The 25,331-nt window shown below is 41.2% G+C and overlaps 1 protein-coding gene across 3 annotated transcripts in view; it reads left to right on the top strand.

Annotated features, from left to right (window-relative positions):
• The window catches only part of MAP7 (microtubule associated protein 7), a 165,060-nt gene that overhangs the window by 4,504 nt on the left and 135,225 nt on the right, over positions 1-25,331 (top strand). Inside the window, exons 1-2 of one of the 3 annotated variants that reach the window (XM_029223717.1) lie at positions 17,191-17,315; positions 17,947-18,086. The exons of the other annotated variants lie outside the window; for them this stretch is intronic. Coding sequence (XP_029079550.1) covers positions 17,954-18,086 — 133 coding nt within the window. The 5' untranslated portion in view covers positions 17,191-17,315; positions 17,947-17,953. Of the gene's footprint in view, positions 1-17,190; positions 17,316-17,946; positions 18,087-25,331 lie in introns of those variants that run through there. 3 annotated transcript variants of the gene reach the window in all.

The following is a 25,331-nucleotide window of genomic DNA, read 5'->3' as shown; positions in this document are numbered from 1 at the left end:
AGTCTAGCAGAAGAGCTAAACTGTGCCTTTTAGGAATGCATGGTCCCTTCATCTAGGGAAGTCATTCCCTTGATTGATTTTTGCTGCTTTGGAAAGGGTATCACGGGGCAGGGGAAGGGGAGAGTGTATGAGGAACATAAGGCATAACCAGGCAGATTAGCCAAATCTCTGGTGATAGCGAGGTGATCGGCATTCTACCCATGTGATCCTCATTTTGAAGTAGCCGTGTAGACTAGAGGAGGGATTTAAGCAGGACACATTCAGCTACATACAGACTGGCTTTGAAGTTCCTGCAGAAGTCTTCTGGGCAGGTGTTGGGCCAGCACTATGGCGTGGCAGTGGAAATGGGAAGAGAATGATTAATTCAAGATTCTACAGAGGCATGTGTCAAAGGATGCAGGTAAAAAGTTGACATATAATATTATACACCAGGTTTAAGTTTGGCTCATTGGTTTAAGGGTGGCGTGAAAATAGTCATGAGGAGGACCTGGTTTTGGTAGGAGAACTAGAAAAATCTCTGCTTTAAACATGGAGATTTGAGATGCAAGGGGGACGTGTAAGTAGAAATGTCTAATGGGCACATGGAAGGATGGGAATAAGGAGAAAAACAGGTTGGGACTCTGGAATTCATTCCATAAGGGGAATGTGATTGAAGCCATGAGGGTGAGGAGAGTTTTGAAAGAAAAATGGAAAGGGGATGAGACAACACTTCAAGCACAGGAGGAGGAAGAACCAACAAAGAAGGTGGAAAAGCCAGAAAGTCAGGAAAAGTGTAATTGAGCAATGCCATACCTGCCAAGGGAGAGGGACGAGGAGGTCAAGGATTCAGAGAGTGAAGAGGAAAAAAAAAACCATTGGCGTGGTTACGGAGTAGTCACTGATCACCCCCAGAAGAGGCATTTCAGGGCATGTAGCAGATTATGTGATTAATAGACTAGCAGTTGGAAAGTAAAGGTAGCCAATTTAAAAGACCCTCCATAAAGTTCACTGGTGAAAGGAAAAATGTCAAATCCTTGAAATTTTTCTTTTTAAAATTTATTTATTTATTTATTATTTATTGGCTGCACTGGGTTTTCATTCCTGCGCGTGGGCTTTCTCTAGTTGCGGTGAGCGGGGGCTACTCTTCATTGCGGTGCGCAGGCTTCTCATTGCAGTGGCTTCTCTTGTTCCGGAGCACGGGCTCTAGGCACGTGGGCTTCAGTAGTTGTGGCATGCGGGCTCTAGTTGTGGCTCTAGGGCTTAGTTGCTCCGTGGCATGTGGGATCTTCCCGGACCAGGGCTCGAACCCATGTCCCCTGCATTGGCAGGTGGATTCTTAACCACTGTGCCACCAGGGAAGTCCCCCTTTGAAATTTTTCTAATTAAAACTTTTTAATTTGCATACAGTTTACTGCCTTGGGGAGTGTACAATTCATTGTTTTGTCGAATGTATAGTCATGTAACCACCGCTATGATAAAGATCCGGAAGAGTTCTCTTGTCCCACAGAATTCCCTCATGCCACCCCTCTGCAATCAGGTTCTCCTATCCTTAACGCCTGGCAACCACTGATCTGTTCACCATCCTAGTTCTGCCTCTTCCAGAGTGTCATAAAAGTGGAATCATACACATAGACTTTTTTAAATTTAATTTTTTTATACAACAGGTTCTTATTAGTTATCTATTTTATACATATTAGTGTATACATGTCAATCCCAATCTCCCAGTTCATACCCCCCCCAGCTTTCCCCACCTTGGTGTCCATATGTTTGTTCTCTACATCTGTGTCTCTATTTCTGCCTTGCAAACTGGTTCATCTGTACGATTTTTCTAGATTCCATGTATATGTGTTAGCATACGGTATCTGCTTTTCTCTTTCTGACTTTCATTCTGTATGACAGACTCTAGATCCATCCACGGCTCTACAGATGACCCAATTTCATTCCTTTTGGCTGAGTAATGTTCCATTGTATATATGTACCACATCTTCTCACATAGACTTTTGAGTCTGAATTTTTTGCACTTAGCATAATGCATTTGAGATTCAGACGCGTTTTGTGTATCAGTATTTATTGGTGGCAGCTTGCCAGTTGTAAGGAAGTCCCACAGATTAATCCATCCACCCATTGAGAAACATTGGGTTATTTCCAGGCTTTGGTGATATAAGTAATGCTGCTGTAAACATTTATGTACAGGTTTTTCTTATTTATCTAAGGGAAATACCTGGGAGTGGAATCGCTGACTCTTATGTAAGTGTATGTTTATAAGAAACTGATGAACTGTTCCCTGGAATGGCTGTGCAATCTTGCATCCCTACAAGCAATGTATGTGAGTCTTACTTGCTCTGCATCCTTGCCAACAATTGATGTTGTTATGTTTAGTTTTGTTTTTTAGCCATTTCACCAAGTTCTTTTAGTAAAGCAATGTAATCACCTCAAAGTAAAATAGTGCCCTTAGGGATGCTAAATGATGCTCACTTAAACTAGGAAAACTTGTGGAGGTAGAGTTGCTCCCAGAGCCTGGGTATAATGTGGAGTTTTTATTTGGCTCTAATGTCATTGGCTTCTTTATTCTTTTTTATCCCCATAGTATTTATTTCTTGTGGAGTCTGCATTCTGAAGTTGATTATGAACAGAAGTGCTGTCATCCACCACATCCCATGCCAATCCAAATTCTCTTCCCCTCTTTAATGTCTGTCTTCTAATCCCTTGAGATACGGCTTTCCAAAATATGGAAATAACTTTTTTTGGTGTTTTTTGCAGTTAGGAAGCTGAAAATATTGATGGTATAATTTGTTTTATTGTCTGGATTACTCTTTGTTGGCAGAATTTATGTTGTCAAACCCAATACTTAGTATCTGTTCTCAGTTACTGAAGTGCACTTGCAGAGCTTTGTAAAAAGTCTTGATAATGTCTTTGGACATTTAATCACTGAGCATGGTCTAAGGTTCTATATGCTAAATGTGTATGATGTTCAGGCTTACTTTTTTCTAGAAAATCCATTTTTAAAAAATTTTTATTGAAGTATAGTTGATTTACAATGTTGTGCTAATTTCTGCTGTACAGCGCACTCAGTATACACATATATACATTCTTTTTTATGTTCTTTTCCATTATGGTTTATCCCAATGATGTTGAATATAGTTCCCAGTGCTATACAGTAGGACCTTGTTTATCCATTCTATATGTAATAGTTTGCATCTACTAACCCCAAACCCCCAGTCCATCCCTCCCTGACCCCACCCCTTGGCAACCACAAGTCTCTTCTCTTTGTGAGTCTGTTTCTGTTTTGTAGATAGGTTCATTTGTGGTATATTACAGATTTCACATATAAGTGATATCATATGGTATTTGTCTTTCTCTTTCTGACTTACTTAGTATGATAATCTCTAGTTGCATCCATGTTGCTGCAAATGGCATTGTTTCGTTCTTTTTTATGGCTGAGTAGTATTCCATTGTGTGTGTTTGTGTGTGTGTGTGTGTGTGTGTGTAGATATATATATATATAATATGTAGATAGATAATCACATCTTCTTTATCCATAGAAAATCAAGTTTTAAAGTTTGTCTAGCTCTTCAGTGGGTCAGTGCTTTCTTCCTCTTCATTAACTCTTTTAAAAAAAATTTTTTTTCAACCATATCACATTTTATTTTATTTATTTTTGGCTGTGCCATGCAGCACATGGGATCTTGGTTCCCCGACCAGGGATCGAACCTGCTTACCCTGCACGGGAAGCTCGGATCCTTAACCACTGGACTGCCAGCGAAGTCCCCTCTTCATTAACTCTTGAAAATGCTCTGACTTATAGTTCACAAATTTAAATGGCATCAGATGGTTTTTCTCTATTTGTTCTCCTTAGTATCTATTTGAGAAATAGCCAGTTGAGAAAATCTATAAGATTTTCTTTTAGTAAGTGCCACTTTGAATTTTGATTTGAAGAGTAATATATTTTTGACAACAAGAATTCAGTGCACTCAACAGTTCCTCATCCTTGAAAGCTCCTACAGAAGCAGGTGTGAGAGAGAATTGTGAGAAAATGCCGACGATGGACACACCTGACCAGATAGTGCAGATGAATGTAGGGATGCAAAACTAAGCAGAAAGGAAGCTGAGTGAAATGCATTTGGTATATGTGAACTGGGCTTTGCGAGCATTGTTAGTAAAACTGTGTATATTTAAGTATAGAGTATTGAGATTTGGGATATGTTAAAATTTCTTTTGTGCCTTTTTTAATGCTATTAAAGCCTCCTTTTTGGAGTTGGCTTTCTGGTAAACAGAAGCATTACTACTTACTATGGCGTAACCTTCCACGTATAAAACTTGTATGCCTGACACCGTTTAAAGTAGAAAAGAAGCTATATTCTAGGAAGAGGTGAAGTTCTGGAAGGAAACCCCCCTTCTTTTAGTGTTCCCACAACCCAACACAAGGCCTGTTTTGGTGGCAGTAATGTGCATAATTGACTACAGTAAATATACCGGGCTGCTTTTCAAGATTTTAATCCAGGCCTCTGTTTCCCAGAAGCTCCTGACCAGACTCTTAGTGTGGCAGAGACACCAAACAGGGCCTGGTTGCATGCTTCCTGCATTCCTCCTGGATTGGTTTCTGTTCATGGTAGATGCTCTAAATTAGTACACCCCACAGTCCTGATGGGTTCAGTTGAATATAGCTCTCTCCTTGGCCATACGGTTATGTTGTTGAACCGATTATTGAGGTCGTGTGCTGGAGCATCACTGGTTCAGATCATTGCTTCTCAATCTTGGCAGTGAGTGAAAAATCACCTGGGGGCCTTTTAATATCTGGATGCCTGTGCTGCCCTCTAGGCAATTATCTGAGGATCTCTAGGGGTGGGAGCCAGGTGGCAGTAGTTTTTAAATTCCCCAGGTGGTTGCAGTGTGGAGTCAAGGTCGAAAACTACTTTAGATCCATTTCCTATTTGGTGCTCTTCCATTTGGCCTTAGGTTTGATTCGGAGGTGTCGAGTATATCTTATAAAAACCACCTGGAAAATCGTAACGGCTACTGCCCCCAATCTAGTGAGTTTACTCACATTATCTCTTATTTTACCCAGTAATTTTTTTTGAAGGAAAGGTAGAAGTGAATATGGGTATGAGTCCACTTGAATAGCCAAGTATTATGTACACATATATCCCAGGACATATTTATGCACTTTTATGTCTGAATATGTTCAGGTAGACAAAATGTTAGGTAGTTAGCTTTCTTTTTGTCTACTTTGCTTTGTTGTTACACTGCCTTCCTCTCCCCCCTCCTCAAAACAAGGAAAGGTCAGTTTCGGATAGATAATTAAAGGGTTCTCTTTGTAGAAAATTATATACTTTTCCCAGAGATTTTCGTGGTGACCCATGAACTCTAATCACCAGATGCCTGGCTTTGGAGACCAGCCCTTGTTTCTTCTGTCTGTAAATACTTGACACAAGGATGACCTTCACCGTGATGCTCTCCCCTTCCGCCTTCTGCCTACACTGACGCTAATACCCTCTGGGCTAAACTTTCCTTCCTTCGCCTCTCTTCTTTCTCATCATTAGATATTACTCTACCGAAGGCTCAGTCTTGTAACTTCTGCTCTTCTCACTTTGCATTTTTTCTCAGCGGTATTATTCACATCTATGGCTTTGAACATCACCTCACATGAATATCTCTGGCTCTGTGTGTCAGAACTTCTAGACGCACTTCTGAATTGCATTTGTGTGTGCTTTTGAGGTTTTGTGGTGCCATCCATTGTGATTTGAAGCCCTTCCAGGGAGAGCTTACCTTTGGCAGAACTGGTTTCCTCTTTTCTCCTTCTTGCAGCTGACGTCTGCACAGCTGTAAAAATCCAGGACCAAAAGGAAAAGGGCAGTAGGGGAGATGGAATGGCTGTGATCCCTGGAGAAATTATCTTTAATTCTTTTTTTTTCTTCCCCCCCTCAAGATTATACTGAAACTGAGCACGTGTGAAGCTATAGGTCTCAAAAATTGACTACCAAGTTAGTTAGGGATAATGCTAAACTATTACTTTGTGCTGGGACTCTGGGGTCTGACCGCCTGGGTTGCAATCTCTTCCCCGCTCCCGACACACAACCTAAGGGATGTTGGGCAAGTCATTTGACCATTCGTCTTCCTCAGTTTCTTCCTTTTTAAAACAGAGATAATGGTACCAGCCTCACAGGGTGAGGATTAAATGAGTTGATGCATGTAACGTATATAGATAAGTGCCTGACACAGCGTCAGCGTGAAGTGTTATAATTATTGTGGTCCTGATTATCAAGGATTGGTACTGCGTCACTGAAACTGTGGACGTACCCTGGCATGCTAAATTTCTCCCTTAAGCAAATTTTTATTTATAATTGTAAGTCGCCGTAATGAGAATACAGATGTAATGCTGATTTAGGCCTGACTGCAGCTGTGATCACAGGGCCATTGGCTTGGCTCAGGTATGGGAAGCATCATCAAAGCACAATGGTGCTTTCCACCTGTCCAAATGATGCACAAAACCTTCCAGTAGTAGCTTGCTACACACTGGCCTGTGAGATTCGTGGATTCTGGTGTAATTGAGTTGGACGCCCAGGTCAGCCCTTCTTGCCTTATTTTTGTTTCATTTTTACGGTATTCAAAAGTGTTTTTTATTACTATATCATCGTTCTAAGTTTTAAGTTCTTAAAGTATGATTGCTACAGAATTATTGCACTTTAAATGAAAGACAGACTTCCGTTCTTTTTAAACCAAAAAGATGGACTTGCCAGGTCTGTTATTTCCGTCACAAGTCACTGTCACTTCACTGAATGTTTCTCTACGAGAAAAATTCGAAGCATATACAGCTTGCCTTCCACAAACTTTCGTGAGAAGTTTCACAAACTGTGAAGATGCTCTCATTGTGTATATAAAAAGATACATCCTCATGCTTTGTACGGTGACTTTGCATAAGTCCCCGGCAGAGTATCAGGAAGTACAAGTAGAAGAAATAGCTCTACAGTAGAAGAGAAGCGTTAAAATAAATTGAGAAAAGGGAGCTGGAGCCATTTTTAGTCCAGGAGACCTATGAGAGGGCAAATGCCTTTGAATAGAAAAACCCCATAATCTTATCCAATGAATCCTCACAGGAAAGAACACTAGATTGGCATTTCTGATTGAATTCTTGGTGGTCCAGCTGTAACCGAAGTACTCAGCTTTGAGAATGTCATCCCATTTATTTACAAACCGATCTGGTTCAACGTTTGCCTGCTACTCGCTGAGCATGGAGGAAAAAAAAAAAATGGTCCCAATCATCCACCAACTTGTGCAACACAAATCCTAAACCATATATGTGATTAGAATCACATGTCATTGTGAAGGCAGGCAGGGTTTCATTGAAGAAGGTTTTGGAAGAGGAGGAGCACAGAATGTCAGAAGGAAGGAGAAAAAGGGTGTTTGTTCTACATCTGGCTCCTGTTTCAGAAGTAGGACTCGGCGTACGGCCTTTAGACACCTGTGAAGTCTAGTTCCACACTAGCTGTGAAGTGTGCAGTGACTTCTTGCTGTACAGAGCAAATCGTTTTCTATATTGATGTACCTATCTGGAAATCTGTTCATGGAACAATTTGCATCATTGCAATTGTTTTTAAAACAAACAGCTCTGGTTTAAACCAAACTAAACAAAAACCACTCTCTTCTTGTTTGTAAACAGAAAACAAGAACAAGGTCTTTTTCCAGTGGGCTGGAAGCAGCCTGACTCTGGGCTCTAAGCGGGGAGGGGGTGCTTCTTGTTTTAGGGGTTTCAGGGCAAGTCTTTTCCTCTCTGCCTGTATGGAAACCAGCTAGTACTGTCTCCAGCAAAAAAAATTTGGGAGGGAGGAGAGATTTTTTATTATGACTTTGATTCCTTTACTGCAATATTGCATGTGTTTGGAACAACCTTTTTTTTTTTTTAAGCACATCAAAGATTTTAGTACCTTCAACGGTGGAAGTGTAGCCGTTTTGCCTTATGATAAAAGGTAAAATGGTCCATTTGTGGTGGTTTGGGAAGTTCGCCAAGTCTTTGGCATTATAATCCTTCCTCAGTTGCCTGTCTGAAGTTTACATGCATTTTAAAGCAAGGGCTTAGAACACGAATATGAAAGGTAAAAGGTATTAGAGATGAGGTTTGGGGCGCCCTAAGTGTCCTTATCAACATGTTCATCCTTCTGAGATGTTATTTATTTCTATATAAGAGCCCCCTAAAATCTCGATGGCCCTAGGTCAGGCAAGATTAAAAGAAGCTGTATTTACCAACAAACGAACTGGGTTGCTAGTAGTATCTACATGGAAATTAATGCTTCATATCTTTTATTAAAAAGTGATTATTGTTGCACTAGGAACATCTTTGGCTTAGCAGTTGCAAATATTAAAAGCTTCTGGGCTTGCTAACCCCAAGTATACTTCTCCTTACCTGTATAATTTAGATTAAGGTTTTTGGTGTTCTGGTTGGTTGCTGACAGTTACAATGGATGTGTTAATCCTTTTCAGTGTGGGCCTTCACTGAATGAAAATGACCAAACCTCAAATCTACCCACCCTGATCATATAATTTAGCATTTCTGTTAGTCACTTCTTTCCTCTAGGTTGATTTCGGAACTATGCCAGAGAATTGTATAATTCTTCTTTAGTCAGAGTTGGTTCTAATTAACAAATAAGTCAAAAAATGTATAAAGTTTAGTACCTCATTTACCTTCTCATGAAAAACATGTTTTATTTCACCACCCGCTCATCCATATATCTACATACTATAGTTTCTTCTAATTGAAACAGTGGGAAGGATTTCTTTTAACGTTCTTATCTGTACTTTCTAAACCATTTAATGTTGAGACAACCAGACTGCTTAGCTCTTATAATGATAAAAAGGGTTTATTTGATGCTTTGAAGCCAAACGGTATTGGCTTCTCAGTGACAGATCATTAGTGAAAATATATAGGGGGATTTAATAGGTCTACTGTGAGGTGTCCTGTCCCCAGTTTATGAATATTATTTTAACAGAGCATTGCAATATTGGGAAATGATTTGAGTAGATAGTATCCTGCCTATTCAATGAAGGTTATGATCATTGACACATAGACCTTTGACTGGCATACTTTCATTTGCAGCATGTTGATTTCAGTGTGGGATAGAGTGTCTGGATCTCTCTGGGGTCACTGACGGAGATGGTTAATTATATGTGTCAACCTGGCTAGGCTACAGTGCCCAGTTGTTTGGTCAAACACTAGGCTAGATGTTGCTGTGTAGGTATTTTGCAGATATGATTAACATTTACAGTCAGTTGACTTTAAGTAAAATAGATTACCTTCGATAATCTAGGGGGCCTGGTCCAATCATTGAAGGCCTTCAGGGGTTTCCCAGAGAAGGAGGAATTTGGCCTCAAGGCCATAATATAGAGATCATGCCTGAGTTTTAGCCTACTGACCTTCCCTACAATTTTGGACTTGCCAGCCTCCACAATCACAGCAGCTATTTTTCCTTAAAATAAATCTCTTTATATACATTTTATGTATTTTTCTCCAGAGACACAGAACAAAAAGTACTATTCTGTGGGGTTTTTTTTATTATTATTATTATTCTGTGTTCTGTGTCTCTGGAGAACCCTGACCGTGATACGTTGACCCTTAGAAAGAAAATCAAGGGTTTGCCCCAGAAATATTCAAAAGACTTAGATTACTTTTTAAGAGAGAAAATTTTAATCTAAAGGTAAAAAGAGGTTATTAAGCCTTCCTAAATTGGAAAAGAAATCGTAATTGATGTCAGTTTTAGTTTTAGGAGAATGAACTGGGAAGAGCAGCACACCAAAGGATAAGGATTGGAGGGAAGTCTCAGTACAGCCTGAAACACATTGTTCTTGGCCTCTCCAGATTTTTTTTTTTTTTTCTGAGCTGCACTGTTTATTTTGCTGCTTGAAACCTACGTGACAGTATGCCACTGTAATTATGGGGTTTCATCTAAACCTTTACTACACCGCAGGTACAGAAATATACGGACACATTTTTGGAGAACGCAACAAACATTTTAATATGTATATAAGGAAGTGTCCAAAAGGATATGCATGTCAAGTTATTGCAGGTTATTTGTGAGAGAATTTCTACAGGTACAACATGTTTAAATTTAACCAACAGTAACGCGTCAGTGTCTTTAAAATCATGACAAAAATCTTCTCTCTGTGCATGTTGCCCACAACAAATTACTATGATGTATGTTTTCACTGACCGAAAGACTCAGGACTATCGTTCTCCTTAAGATGTCCATAAAGTAATATACTGAATTGGTTTATACTTAATTGCTTTTCACTCCAAACCTTTAGATCTCATCTCTCAAGTCATGTAGCCACAGTGAGCCATCCATAACAAATTCTGCCATTAAGGGAAACCTGTATTATTCACCTTTATCCTCTCTTCCCCAGAGTTTTTCACACAGTATGTTTTCATTAATTTGTGGGTGGGTAGGAGAGGAGAGAGGCCTGCAAGCTGCAGGTGCAGAAATTGTAGCGTGGGCCTCTTCTATCCAAAACACCCACGGAAACACATTGTTTTCGTTATTTAGCTTTACGTCTAAAACCTCTGGGGGGCATCAGTCGAATGAGTAAAACAAAACAACTGCAGAGCTTCCCACAAAGTGAAGCCCTGTGAAGTTTTAAGTATAGAGATACAGTGACTGCAAGGAAAAGGGCTATCTGAATCTCTCAGGCTTTTTCTTTCTGCCTGACTGTTTTCCCATGGGGATATAACTCTAGTTTCCATTTTCACCAGGTCACGGAATCTCAGGATCAGAAGGGACTCTAGAGTCTGAAAATCCAACCTGTACACAGTGCGTTAATCCAACACATCGCCCCAGATCAGTGTTTGTGCACGGCAGTCCTCAGTGATGGAAAACACAGCTCGTTACATTCCGGTAACTTCCAGTCACCGGACCTCAGTCTCTCTTCTTGAGCTACACTGAAAGTTAACCTTTAATTCATTTATTTTATTCTTCCAGGGTCTTGTTTTCTCTAGAGAAAATGTACTTTCTTTCAAACAATCCTCCTGTGTTATGGCTTAGGATCTTTATGATAAGTCCTAGGTTGTTCTCTTCTGAATATGTTCTAATTTATCATCCCATTGGAAATATCTAGCTCAGACCATGTGATGTGAGGACCAAAAAATAAAGAAGGCTTGTTCCGCTGACTCAGCATGCTGGCTCTCTGCTGATACCGCCCATGATGCTGTTAGGATTTTTACTGCCTCATCACACTGAAGTGTAGTGAGCTTACTGTCCGAGGGCCCTCCTTCCTTGTATCTGCTAAAGCTTGGGTAGGTCTTCACTTTGTACCCGTGCAGTTGTTCCTTTTTAATGTAATAAGAGGTGTTCGTAGTTATCACAACTAAATTAATCTTTTTAGCTATAGTCCATTATTTCAGTCTGTTAGATAATTTTGGTCCTGATTCTAGCCATCTCTCAGCTTTGTTTTATCTACAGATATAAAGCCCTCGTTCTCATCTGAATCTTTTATAAGAACATTAACCTCCTTTCCTTCCCACTGCTCGCTTCCCAACTTTTATTTGGACTATTGAGGGCATTTGGTATCCATGCTCATTCCCCTGAAATAAGTCTTCCACATGCCGGGGAATACCTGTTTAAAACAACAACAAAAGCCATGAGTGAATGAATGATTCTTGTCTTCCTGTCTTTTGCCTTCTGTCTCCCCAGCCACCGGTTGAGATCTCGTTTCTCCACCTGGACCAAGTTATTATGTGACAAGTTTTTCTTAAGTCTCACTCCTTCTCCCTTCCAACCCATCCGACACCAGCTGCCAGACTGGCCTGTCTGGATCACACATTTAGTCATCAGCACCCCTCAGTGACTCCTTGTCTTTGGTGGGAGAACAATTATATGACTTGGCTGCTGCCTGCCCTCCAGTGTCATCCTCCAAAGCACCTCATCTCGCATCCTTGACATTTTACCAGTCCTAAAGCAAGACAGGGAACCCATTTCTTATCTTTCTAATTGTGCGGCTCAAAAATTAAACATGTAACTTGCTCACAGACCAATGATGGATTAGGTAACTTTTAGAAACACTACCCTGGGCATCTGATTCTTCTGTTGAATCCAGTGATTGATTTCTGTGCCTCATTTTGAATCTGTAAAGTTGCACGTCTAAACTAATAAGGGTGTTGCTATTAGAGGAAAGGAGCTTCTGTGCACATTTTAACTTTGGTCAAGGAATTCAGAAGTCCATGTAATGTACATTAATAAAGTATTATCACTGAGAATAATGAACCGGAGGCCCTAAAGGCATTCTAGCATATGTTACTGGGTTAAAGTTTAATGTGGCGTTTTTATAATATTTGCAACTTAGCTAGTGGTACATAATGTTTAGGAAAGGGTTTTCAGGAAGACTTAGTGTCCACACCTTGCATTCGGATAACCGAACCCTGGAGGTTTTAGATTTGTTTATGGCAGAGCAGACATGGGAAAGCGGACCCTGCTAGCACCACGAAGTGTTCGTGCAGCAAAGATTTATAGAAATGTTATAAAAGGCACGGCAGGGACCTGGTACTTCTTGGTTGATGGCACGTCGCTACTGGGGTGGTATTTACTGTTTTTCTTATAAGCCTGTTAACAAAACGTGGTAAGGAAGATCAAAGCAAACCTGCTTTATTTTCCTTTCAAAGTGTCAGTCTGCCTTTGTGAGTATTTCTTTGTCCAGCAGAGCCTATCGGAAGCTCCGCACGATGCTGCAGGACGGGAGAATATTGTGCCTTTATTGCCACGAGCCGTCCGGAAGTGGCGTCATCCTAGGAAACTGTAAGGGAGCCCTTTACCTTCAAGAATGGGGATGGCGAAGGACCTGCTGGAACCCTTTGTTCCCCAGGGGTTGTTTGAGTTCCTGTCAACCTATGCTGGCTTTGTCATTTTCAAACGATGCTGAGGTTTTTAAAAATATTACGTTAACACGTGGATTTCTAAAACTCCTGCTAGAAGTACATTGCAGCTCACTTTGGGGGAGATGCATAGAGCATTTAAAAGATGACTGAAGTCCAGTAGTTTTGAAGAATTAATCATCTCCTGTAATATAGAAATGTGGGAAAGCATTTTGGTACTCCTGGGCCCCATTGAAAAGTAACTAACTAATATGGATGTAGAACTGTAACTTACCAGTGACTGACCATTCAATCCAGCAGTAATCATTTTTGTTTTCAACTACAGCACTTGATTAGTACAAATCAGCCTCTTTACCATTTCAGTAATGTTTCTGTAAAGCTCACTAGGCCTGTAGAAAGAAAAATCTAGGTACGCTTTCTCGCTGGTTAAACAGATTTCTCTTTGCAAGAGGATATTCTTAAATGCACTCAGGGGCTATGCTATTTTCCAGTTTTATGGTCACAAAATAAAAGCTTAGGAAGCATAAATGTGAACAGAAGCTTGAAGGTGTATGTTCGGATGCGTGTGCCTACATGTATTTAGTCTTTTATTTAACATCGTGACAGCAAGGCCCAAGTCTTGAGCTGACTTCCCTGCTAGATCAGCAGGTTTAACTCGGTTTCATGTGCATGGGTTGGTGCCAGGCAGCCAGGGTAGAAGGACAGAGAGACATAAATTCATTGTGTACTAAGGGAGTGGGGCTGTGGGTGGGGTGGGAACAGCAGCTGCTCAAGGGCCTGTTGACCTGTTTGGTTCATAGCAGTGATGAATGGTACCACTTTCCACCTATGATTGCGAGCACATTTTGTGATTGTTCTGAAACATTTATTTTCTGTACAAAGCCAGGCTAGTTGTAAAAATCTACCCTTTTGCACCAGGCAGTGTCTCATTTCTCTCGTTTACACAAGGTCTCCGTTACTATATCACTTGCTATTTTAACAATTTAAACAAAACAATTGCAAAACCTGGTTGACTCTCGGAAGTCTACCTGCCCCAATTCCCATGAGAACTGAATTAAGCTCCTGTATCTGCAGGCAGCATGCAAAGGCGATTGTGCCACACTGGAAACACTTATTCGTGCTGAGGAACAGTAAAGAAATTCACAGTGGTATTCGTTTTACTTCTGGGGATATTTAAATTTAAGGTCTCACTATCCCCCTTTCCACATTTGCTTTTATTTGGGGTCAGAATGTAAAAAGGAGAAGACTATAGCCCCAAGCTCTGCCCCTACAGGGATCAAGCCACAGCAGTCCTGGAATTATATAACTTAACCCCTGTATCTGTTAAAGGCTGGGTTTGAGCATTTAAGAAACTAATCTCAAATGTTTTCATATGTCTTAAATGAGGTAAGAAATGTGTACTTCATGGGTAGGAAAAGAATCCTTTATTATGATTATTTGATCTTGAGCTGTTTGCTTCCCTGTGACTAGTCCCAGCTGTGACTGAGATGCAGTTAGTTGGTGCTGGAGTCAGGACTGACAGGGCAGCAGGATGAAAGCATCTTGGCGTTAGAGCAGATGGGCCTAGGTTTAATCCTGACCCGGTGATTTAACTAGCTGTGTTAACTTGAACCTCTCTAAGCCTCAGTTTCCTGATCTGTCAGGTGGTAACTCCTCTCTCTTGGGGTTATTGTAACTAACAAAGATAACATATCTAACGCACCTAGCACAGCGTCAGACATAAAGTTGAACATGTTCCCAGATGACGGGCTATTATATTCCTATTCTTGAGGCTTCCTTGCCTTATGGGTTACATGATGGTGGCAACCTCTGACCTCCTTTGGTAGCCTTTCGTTTCCCCCAATAAATGATTTTAAGTATAACTTGTATTCTTTTAAAAACAAAGCAAAACAGCCATTTTGGTGGTTTTCAGATTTTGAGACAAATCAAAATTCTCCAGGAGACCCTCAGGCTAGAGCATGAAAAATTCGGTCTGTGTCACTGAGGGGTATTCCACTGAAGTTAACAGAAGCAGAAAACCATTGATTGCCTGGACTGGGTGGTAGAGCTGGGCTGTCCTGTGATCTCTCTTCCCCGGGACCTTCATTCTGCTGGGTGCCTTGAGTGCAGCCACAGACCTCAAGGAGCACTCCTTCCCGAAATTTGTAATCTTGTCTGGACAACTTAAACGCTAAGTAGTATTTGCTTTGCTGTTGCATTTCTCCATAAAACGACTGAGGCCATCCTTGAAAGTATTGGAATGGACATCTTCTGCAGAGGTCATTTGAATTTGAGCGCCCACTTTGCTTTTCAAAAACCTCTCTTGGGAAGGATTTTTGTTGTCATCCTAGGACAATGTATAAATATTATCATTTTCATTTTTTTATTTGGAAGGTGGAGAAAAAGGTCCCTTTTTCTTGATTTCTTTCAGTAATACTTTTATTAAACTCAATGGAGACGATCAGAAGCTGTTAGCTTTACTTGGATGAGGAATATTTCTGAATGAAATCTGTTATTTGCCCAAGACACTGATTTTCGTTTTCTCTACCGAAAGGTAGTTTCAACTATACTTTGTGTGTATGTTGCTTTTGTAAGTACTAGCCTGATTCTCTAGAAATAAAAGAAACTAAAGTAGATTTGAAAATATTTCATAAATATGTTTATGTGTGATAATTGGCCTGTGTTTATTGATCATCTGTTTAAAGAAAAATAAATAGGAAATAAAAAATTATTTAATTCAGAAAAAAGTTTACCATTTACAGAAGGTTATGGAAATACATTAACCAGTTTGTATCCACTGTTTATTTCAAGGCATGGATCCTCCCTTTCCTTTCCTCTCCACATCTTGCCATCTCTGTAGAAGTTGAAGAGGGATCTAGGATTCTAAACCTTGTAGGCCAAGTATTTGTCAGAAGGAGAAGAACTGGAGTAGGAAGAAGAGAATCTAAATTTTCATCGTAGACTTGCTGCCAACTAACATTTGACTTGGGCAAGAAACTTCACTTCGTGGACCTCAGCCTCCTTGTGTGTAAAATGATGCTGATTCAGATGCCTTCTCAGACCCATTCAGCTCGTTTTCCAGTCTTTTATTCCAAATGCCTACATCACAGGTTAACATGATTTTAAATAAACTCCATATATGAAATTTCCTGTGTTTCTCTAAGCCACAAATCTAAACATGTTAACTTAATTAAATCTCCCAGCCTTTGCAGGGAAAGATTTCTGAAGGTTTATCTGTTTTTTTCCAGCAGGGATTTGCTAACCGTTTAGTACATTTCCAGTCCGAGACTGGGCAGTATAAGTAGATAAAAAGCAGAAGTGTCCCTTGATGGAGTTGACAGTTGAACTGGAAACACCTTAAATAATTATGAAGCAAAACTGAACTAGTTACAACAATGTATTATAAGATATAATTAAAGCAGCTGCTCTTTATTGAGCACTTCTTACTGCTATAGCACCACCATCATTCAATCCTTGCCCCTAATCCTATGAGAGAAATGTCATCACCGCAATTTTACAGAGAAAACTGAGGTACCGAGAGGATAGTGAATTGTCTGAAGTTGCTCTTCCATGCAAAGGATTTAGAGAGGATATTCACCTCGCCTCAAAGTCCCTGCGTCCCCTCTTGGATAAGTTTAAGGATTGAGAAAAAAATAAGAGTGGGCTGGGAGCAAGAGGATTGCTTTGGACTTTCTAAGCTGACTTGAATTTGATTAAAAGGTAGAAACAAAAAGAACAAAGATTATTTTCTTAATTTGGAGGTTGACTTTTTAATGTCATTTATTGTATATTTAGGTTTTTTTGCACACAGTATAAATTTTAGGCAGCCTAGAAATGGAGAGTCTTATAAAGTGAGAAAGCTTATTTCAGGAGAAAACAATAATCACTTGATGGTGTGCTTTGGAGAAATCAGTCAAGAAAAGAACTAAAATTGGGTCAAGTGTTGAGACTTGCTCAGCATTGCTGTTAGGGACTCGCCCAGAGCAGTGGGCATTGGGGGGAGTTGGCTGGATATAATCAAGGCAGCTTTTTTCCCATTGGAGGATCGTAGTGTCTCATTTCTGTCCTTTCGGCTAGACTTGCAGAAGGGGTATTCCAGATTGTGGTCTCTGTGGGAACAGGCACAGTTCTCTTCCCTGGAGGGTCTTGGGTACAGGGCCGCACTGGTCCTCAGGACAGTTGCCACCAAGCCTGCGTTTATACAGACTCTGGGGTTGTAAGAATGTCAGGGAAACTGGGATGTGTTACTGAGTGTGAAGCGAGCTGTGGGGTACCAGCCATGCCTTCATTTATCCAGGGGCTCGCAATCATTATCACGATGGAAAACCCGGCCCCCCAGAAGAAGAAAACGCCGTCTTGCCTTGAGCCCCTTTCTCCCAGCTGGGGTCCACTGACGCCTGTGCAAGCAAAACTGCATTTTCCTCCCCTCCTGCTACTCCGGCCGCCGACTGGAAGAGGGAGCTGCCCAGCGGCTGGGCTGCTCGCCTCACGCTGTAACCCTCTGCTGGCAAGTTCCCAGGACCAGCATCCCGGCAGGCTGGCGGCTCCACCGGGGAGATGGAGCCGCTCCCAGCCCTCCTTGATTAGGATAAGTCAGGGTTGTCAGGGCAACTGTTAACGGCAGCATCTCCTATTTTCCCCTCTGTGCTGTGTGTGCTGAATATTTTACCGTGCCGTAGCAGGAAAAGAAGATTGGGAAAAGGTGCTGCAGCAGGAGGGAGAAGCTGGGATCTGATTGAGCAGGTCAGGCAGTGGGGGGAAGCATCCGACCTGCGTGCCTTTCTGGAAGGAGAGAGAGACAGAGAGACAGAGAGACAGAGTGTGTGTGTGTGTGTGTGTGTGTGTGTGTGTGTGTGTGTGTGTGAGCGTGAGCGAGCTTGAGCCAGCACATGTGCCTGTGAGGGGTAAGTGGGAGGGGGCTTGCAGAGGAGGCGGGGTGCTGCTAGGTGAGGGGGAACTGTGGGGCCTCAGTTGCCAAGAGGCTGGTAGTATCTGTCAGCTGTTTGCACACTGTTTACCCATAGGGGATCTATTACAAGCGCTCAAATGAACCGGCAGCTTAGAAACTAGCAGCTTCCTGGGAGCTGCAATTATATAAGCATATAGTTTTGATAGACTAATAATTAAAAAACAAGTAGCAGCGGTATGCCTGGATCAGCTACAGCTTTCCGACAAGAGAGACTGAAGAAGACCAATGCAAGGCCAGTCCCCCTTGGTTTATTCACCATTAATGAGGAAGATGAACAGCAAAAGAATGGACATTCCAGAAGACCAAAAGGTATGCATTAGCCCTACCCTTTGGTCAGAGCCGGAGACAGCCCCCGTTTCCCACGCTCTCTGTAACACATTTTCTCAACTTTGTTCGGGGTACACACTGCGTGGAGTGCTGGTGATCTCCTAGCACAGTTTGCTGGTGGTATTTATACACTCTGTAGGGCTGTGTATGCATGAAACGGGGAACAGATTTTGCAGATTTGGTAGGTTTCAGATCAGCTGCCTTTTTGACCCAGGCTGCTTTCTTGGCCTAGAGAGCTTTAATCTTCACTTAAACAAACAGTTGCCAATGGCTGTCCTCATCAGGAGGAGGGAATATGAGTCATCAAGGTTTAAATGAACCTCTCCAAGACCTTCCATAGGTGCATCAGGTGATTTCTGTTTAATGAGGCGAGTTCCTCAAGAGGGATGAGTTGGATAGAGTGACCTAAGAGTGCAGCCTTTCCATGGGCAGTGGGTCAAGATATTACCCCCTTTTCTATTTTGAAGTGCTGAGAGAGGAGGAAAACAAACACTGAGCACGACTGTGGGGGGAAAAGCTGGGGAGCAGGGAGGGGACCGTGAGGTTTTATAACTTCTGATGGCAACTCTGCTACAACTGTATAGAGGTGGAGATGGGCTGGCTACAGGAAGGAGAGGACCGATTCATGTGCTGTCCTTTCATGAGGGTGAAATCCAGCAGCAGCTCGCCGGCTTCTCTGGTCCCCACGTACTGCATCATCTTTAGTGCTGTCTCATGGCCACCCTGCCAGGGCTGCAATGATCAGCAACGTCATGCATTTTTGAAGAAGGGCTTTAAGGCTTACATTTTAAGTTTTCCAGTATCCGAATTCTTGCAACCCCCTTCCCAAAATATATATGAGCTGTTCTTAAGCTGATAGGTTATCAGTTTTGTTGCTGCCGACGTGCTGATTACGTTTTAGCTCACATTCAGATTGTTCTATCACTGAGAGATCCCATTTTCCTCAGTGTGGCACGGAGCAGTAGCATGGCAAAGTAGCAAGCAAATATTTGAGCAATGATAGAATGAGTGTTTACATAGAATGCAGTGTCTGAAGATGACTGTCTCTCTCTCTCTCCTGGTTCTGTAGTGTATCTGTTTGCTTTTATTAAATATAATTGAAACTCTCTAGTTTAAATCCAAAAGTATATTTTTACTTCATTTTTAAAAGGCTGTACACAGGGAAGTTCTAGTAAGTAGAGTCTTATTGCTGTAGTTGACTTTATTTTACGGTCAGACATTGCTTCTGTCTGAGGACCAACCCACCTCAGGCATCTGTTGGTGCTGTAACTGGAAGGTGACTTAGGTGATTCTTTTATTTGCCCATGAATTAGATGTTGAACCAGGGTGTTCTCTTGATGAGAACTCAATACTTTAAATTGTTAGTAGCAAATCAGTTGGCCTCCTAGGACTTGGTGACTTTTAAAATTAATGTGGATTTGTTGAATCCTGGCCACTGTGTAGTTTTGGAAATATTGTTCTTGATTTGAGGCACTTTTTCCTTGGGTGTCCTGGAACAGTCATTTAGGATAGCCATCCATTTTGTCCTTAGTAATTCTCTTGAATTCCTCTTCTATCTCCGAAAGGTTCTTTTCAGTTGCCTCTAGCATTTTTTTTTTTTTTTTTTTAAGGAAAGAGGGCTGGGGGGAGTCGGTGCTTCTAAAAATCTGTTTGGTTTTGACAGTTTATGCAACTCCTTGGATAAAAGACTTAAATCAAGGAGTTTTCTGATCCCCTACCATTTTGCTTTTTCTATCTTTCCCCACACCAAGGGCAGGGGGGCGGAGGCGGAAGAGTAGGGGAAAAAAGCCCCGGGCTGATAAGGATATCCAGACTTTCTTTCTGTATATCCCCAAATGTCTCTAATTTATGGACACATTCAATAAAATAAGCAGATAAAGCACCTTGGGTATCTCTAATATTCTTTTTTTTTTTTTTTTTTTTTGTGGTACGCGGGCCTCTCACTGTTGTGGCCTCTCCCTTTGCGGAGCACAGGCTCCGGACGCTCAGGCTCAGCGGCCATGGCTCACGGGCCCAGACGCTCCACGGCACGTGGGATCTTCCCGGACCGGGGCAAGAACCCGTGTCCCCCACATCGGTAGGCGGACTCTCAACCACTGTGCCACCAGGGAAGCCCCTCTAATATTCTTGATGGTGAAGACTATTGGCTTTGATTCTGAATTTCTCATCAGGTCTATAGGAGCAATAGGAATGCTCACTTTCAAGTCTAGCTTTGTACATCAGGACAGTGATGGAAATATTCTGCGTCTGCACTTGTCCAGTATGATAACCACTAGCCCCACGTGGCTAGGAGCACTTGCAATATGGCTATTATACCTGGCAAACTGATTTTTAAAATTTTAATTACTTTCAGTTAAATTTAAATATAGCCACATGTGGCTAGTGGCTACTTTATTGGACAACACAGTTCTAGTCCATAGAGCTGTGACTTTCTGGATTTGTGTCCTCTTTGCTTTGTCCATCCTTGACTGCTTCCTGCTGCCAGATATGGTCGGTCCTGAAATGAATGCGGTTATTAAGAAGGGCCTCGTCTAGCAGACAGCCTGTTCTCTGCAAGGTAGCACATTAACCTGGATTTTCAGACAATTTCATTTTTCCTTTTCCACTTAGATGTCATTGCCTGCTCTGTTATTCTTACCAGTCACTAGTTGCCTATACCATCTTTTGCAACTTTTAATGAACTCCTATTTTCTAAATTATTTCCAAAGCATCATAGCTGGATGACATACAGGTTATCTTTTATGTCTGACTATTGAGATAAGCAATCAAAAATTTGGGGTTTTTTTCCTGCTTACTCCATGGTCTAATCACCTAACCGTGTCTCAAACCTGGTTTTCATGCTTAGTATCTTTGTTCTATCATTACCAGGAATAGAGAAGCTTGCTATCTAAATTGAATAAGCTAAATGCTGCTATCCGGGATTACCCTGGGTTAATGACAGTAGCATCTTTCCAGGTACTCTACTGTTAGAAAACCATCATAATGAACTCAGTGGGAAGGAAAATGTCATTTACCATCTGGACTCCCAATGGTGGCTTCAAAATTACCTGATGGGGTCAGGCAGTAGTTTGGTTAGCTGGTAGACTAGATCAACTATTAAAGGAGAGATTTCTCTCCCATGTGACACATCAATAGCAATATGAATGTTTTACATGCCTGGTTATTATTGACGTATAACACTTAGTAATTGAGAGTGAGCTGGGCGTATGCTATTGCTCTTATACCTCAGAACCCAAGCCTCAGTGTAATGCTGACTGTATAACTTGCTTAGGAGAGATTGTTTAGGTATTGCAGTGACTAAATGCCATTGAATAGGTTTCAAGGCAAACCTGCCTTATGATGAGTTTTGCTGAGTACCGTGTGATTATTAAGTAATATGACATTTTCTCCCTAAACCAGTATTTGCTAAGTGCTCTGTGCAGATTGCTCTGCTGGGCATTGTGGAAGTGATGCAAAGATAATTGGCATGGTTTCTGCTCTCAGAAGTGTTTAACTGTCTAGTAGGAGAAGACAGGTATGTACAAATAATGCAAGAATATAAACTGAAATCAGAGGAAGGGTTGACAGGGTAATGAAATGATCTCTGCATACGTCCATGCCCTTTTCTAGACTGTAAGCTGCTTAAGGGCCAGGACTACTCCTCTTCATAAGTACTTTGTAGAGTGCAGGGAAAGCTATTGAATGGAGGTAAATTTAACATTCAGAAATAATTTTCTCTGGTTCTTAAAGGTCTTACTAACATAGGAATTTTAAGAAGTGTTGATGGTATTAGAATTGTCCTTCCAAGGTAACTACTTCAAAAGAGACAGCGCTATGTTTGGATGTGTCTGATGTGTCAATTGTATTATTCTCTACCACACTGCATTTGTCTAATCGTGTACTAGGGATTCTGCTGTTCTGTTGTTTTCCATCATAGTATTCATCATTTTCTTTGAAAAAAATGAAAGTATATGTTTACAAGGTGGAATCAATTGACTACTTTGTTAATAACTAGGTTAATGCCTTCTGCCCCTCTTGTTAGCTAATTGCAGGTTAGAATGTAAAGAAATAAACATTTCTCCTTGAAATCAGGACACAGTAGTTCTGACAGACTATGCTCTCCTTCTCCCCTCCCCACTCCCATTTGGTTAAAATGTGTATTGATGGAGCCTGCAGTGACTCCTCTTCTTTTGACTTATCCACTGTAAAGGTAGAATTTCTGCCAGTTAAAGTTTCCAAATGAAATACAATCTACCATTTACCGTTTATATTCCTGTTGGATAGGTGGTGATCTAGCACCTCTGTGTAATGTCCTCTTTGTTAAGTCCTGAGTCTTTTTCTTTTCAAGGAGGAGTGTTATGTTAAGAAGTGTGAATGCCACTCAAGAGTCATTCTCACACATTTCCTCGTTTCTTTTCCTCTTTTGTTCCGTAGGACTTGGATCCTTGTCCAGTTCCCAGTGTCCTTATTTGTGCCATTTCAAGACTAGGCAAAAGGTTTTAACCATAGAATTTTACAGCAAGTGAGGCAAAAGTATAGGTTAGAAGAACAATAATATCAAAGATCTCTATTATGAGGAGAAAATCTTTGATTGGTATAACTTGTATTTCTTAAAAGACCCTAAATACAATGTTTTATTCGAAGCATTTATATTTGTTAAAAAAGAACAGAGCATATCAGGAACAAGGATCACAACATCTAATGTATGGCTTGCACACACTGGATTCTCATAAATATCTGTGAGTAAGTAGCTGTCTTTCAGGTATTCTGTGTTCTAGAAGTAGAAATTAACATATGGATCACTGCGTACTAGTGGAACACAACTTAACCTGCACCTAACCACGTTTTTTTGTACAGTGAGGTACTACATATCATGGAATTTGCTTTGCTCTATAAAACTAATAGGCTTAAAAATTGGGTGCCTGTTTCAAGAGCTGTTATCAGTGGGGCTAAAATTTAGCTGACTGCTCCAACCATAGGAAGCATAAACACATATTTGGTGGGGATCTCCCAGCTGATAAATCTTAGACCTTATTTATTGGAAGGTTGACTTGAGTATCCATTTCCACTAACATCGGCATGTTTCAAGGAGCAACTTTAATCCTTTGCTACCAAAAATTTTCCAGGTTACTTGCAGGCACCTTGACCAGATTTTTAGCAGAAACTAATACCTTCACAGCAGCAGAGGTAATTTTGAGAGAGTCCATCTTAATTCTCAGATTTTATAAGCTTTTAGAAAGAGCCCCGTTTATGTCAGACCCTCTGTGTGTTAGGTTTATGTTCTAGATTTGCCAGCTTCAAAAGGCAAGTCATACCCCCTTATACTTCAGATCCAGATACAAAGGCCGTATGGACGTAAGACTTTGTGTTTGAAATAATTCCCAGAGCACCACTGAATATCTTTGCTGACTGTAAGGTGCAAGTCCTATTTTTAAGACTATATGCCCAGCATTGATTTGTTAGAGAGAGAATTCTAACAGATTTTGCCCAGATTCCAAAGAATTTACCATCCTAGGGCCAATGTGGGATGTGAAATGAGAATGGAGCTTAGGAGTATAGACCAAGGAAAATTATTTTCACAGTTTTGATCAAGTGTGAAAATAGGTAAGTTACTTTTATTTAACCTCGTTATTTCCAACCCTCAGTTACTCAGCTGTAAAGTGAAATTATTAAAATGATAGTCACACTTATGTATACTACCAAATGTGAAACAGATAGCTAGTGGGAAGCAGCCGCACAGCACAGGGAGATCAGCTCGGTGCTTTGTGACCACCTAGACGGGTGGGATAGGGAGTGCGGGAGGGAGACGCAAGAGGGAGGGGAGATGGGGATATATGTATATGTATAGCTGATTCACTTCGTCATAAAGCAGAAACTAACACATTGTAAAGCAATTATACTCTAATAAAGGTGTTAAAGAAAATGATAGTCGCAGGTGGTGGTGAGGATTAGAGATGACATAAGTACAATACTTAGCACACTCTCTGGGAAATAAATGGGGCTCATTATATATCAAAATCCCACATTTTCTGGTAACTTCTACCAACATGTTCTCTTGGGGGAATGGCTTAGGGAAAAGACCATCATGCTTGTCTTTTCTGGCACCCTCATCAGTCTCTATCAGAAAGAGATTTTCTCTAGTCTAATCTCCTACCTTTTAACTTGCTTGTGAAAAGTTTCCAGGAGGCCTGCCTCTCTGAGGCCTTCTTAGTCCCTCTCCCACAATAGGCATATGTGACTGGATCACTGTCCTGTGTTTATTCACGTGGATCAGATATACCACATGTTAGGTAGATTACTCATCGCGATACCCTGTAATTTTGTCGTGTTAAGTGAAGGAAGTAAATTGCCATTATGTCAGATCATTTATTATTTCAAATACGATTAAGAGGGTGTGTCCCTCTTCTTCATCGGGATCAGTGGAAAGCTCCTGGTCTGCCTCGTTCAAGGCAGCAATAGCAATGATCCTCTGCCGTCATGAAAACCAATCAAAAGGAAAATTTTTCCTTATAACTGGCAGTTTTATTTATTTTTCCTTCCTGTGTGTGTGTGTGTGTGTGTGTGTGAGAATTGCTTGATGGAAATGTCCTAGACTTGTGGGCAGGTTTTTACCAGTGACTTAGGTTGTAGAAACTCACATGTGGGGCTGTCAGCTTTATGTGGGTCGTTTTTCTTTTCCTATATGCGTATTTTCAGTACCAAGACTTGTTCTAGGTTGCTTTTGTTTTAATACCTTTATTTCTCTGTGGTAGTCTTGTTTCGTTCACTAGTCAGTCGGCAGTAAGTGTGGCGAACATTTGGTGAAAGCACTAGTTGGATGTTACGGCTGCTGTTACTAAATGCACTTGCTGGTGGGTCTTTGTGCGCTGAGGCAGAGCCCTCTTCTCTACCTGTTGTGGCTTCTGCTTCTCCTCCCCCCTCCACTTCGCGATACCTGGTTGACTCCTGCTTGTCCTTCGGTTTATTTTTTTATTATTTATTTATTTATTTTTTTTTTTTTTTTTTGCGGTACGCAGGCCTCTCACTGTTGTGGCCTCTCCCGTTGCGGAGCACAGGCTCCGGACTCGCAGGCTCAGCGGCCACGGCTCACAGGCCCAGCCGCTCCGCAGCATGTGGGATCTTCCCGGACCGGGGCATGAACCCGTGTCCCCTGCATTGGCAGGCAGACTCTCAACAACTGCGCCACCAGGGAAGCCCTATTTTTTAAATTTTTAAAAAATATTTATTTTATTTATTTGGTTGTGCCAG

Source organism: Monodon monoceros, unplaced genomic scaffold, assembly GCF_005190385.1.
Source record: "Monodon monoceros isolate NGI ecotype Baffin Bay Population unplaced genomic scaffold, NGI_Narwhal_1 Super_Scaffold_15, whole genome shotgun sequence".
NCBI classification, from domain to species: Eukaryota; Metazoa; Chordata; class Mammalia; order Artiodactyla; family Monodontidae; genus Monodon; species Monodon monoceros.
This window is presented reverse-complemented; position numbering and strand designations above follow the sequence as displayed.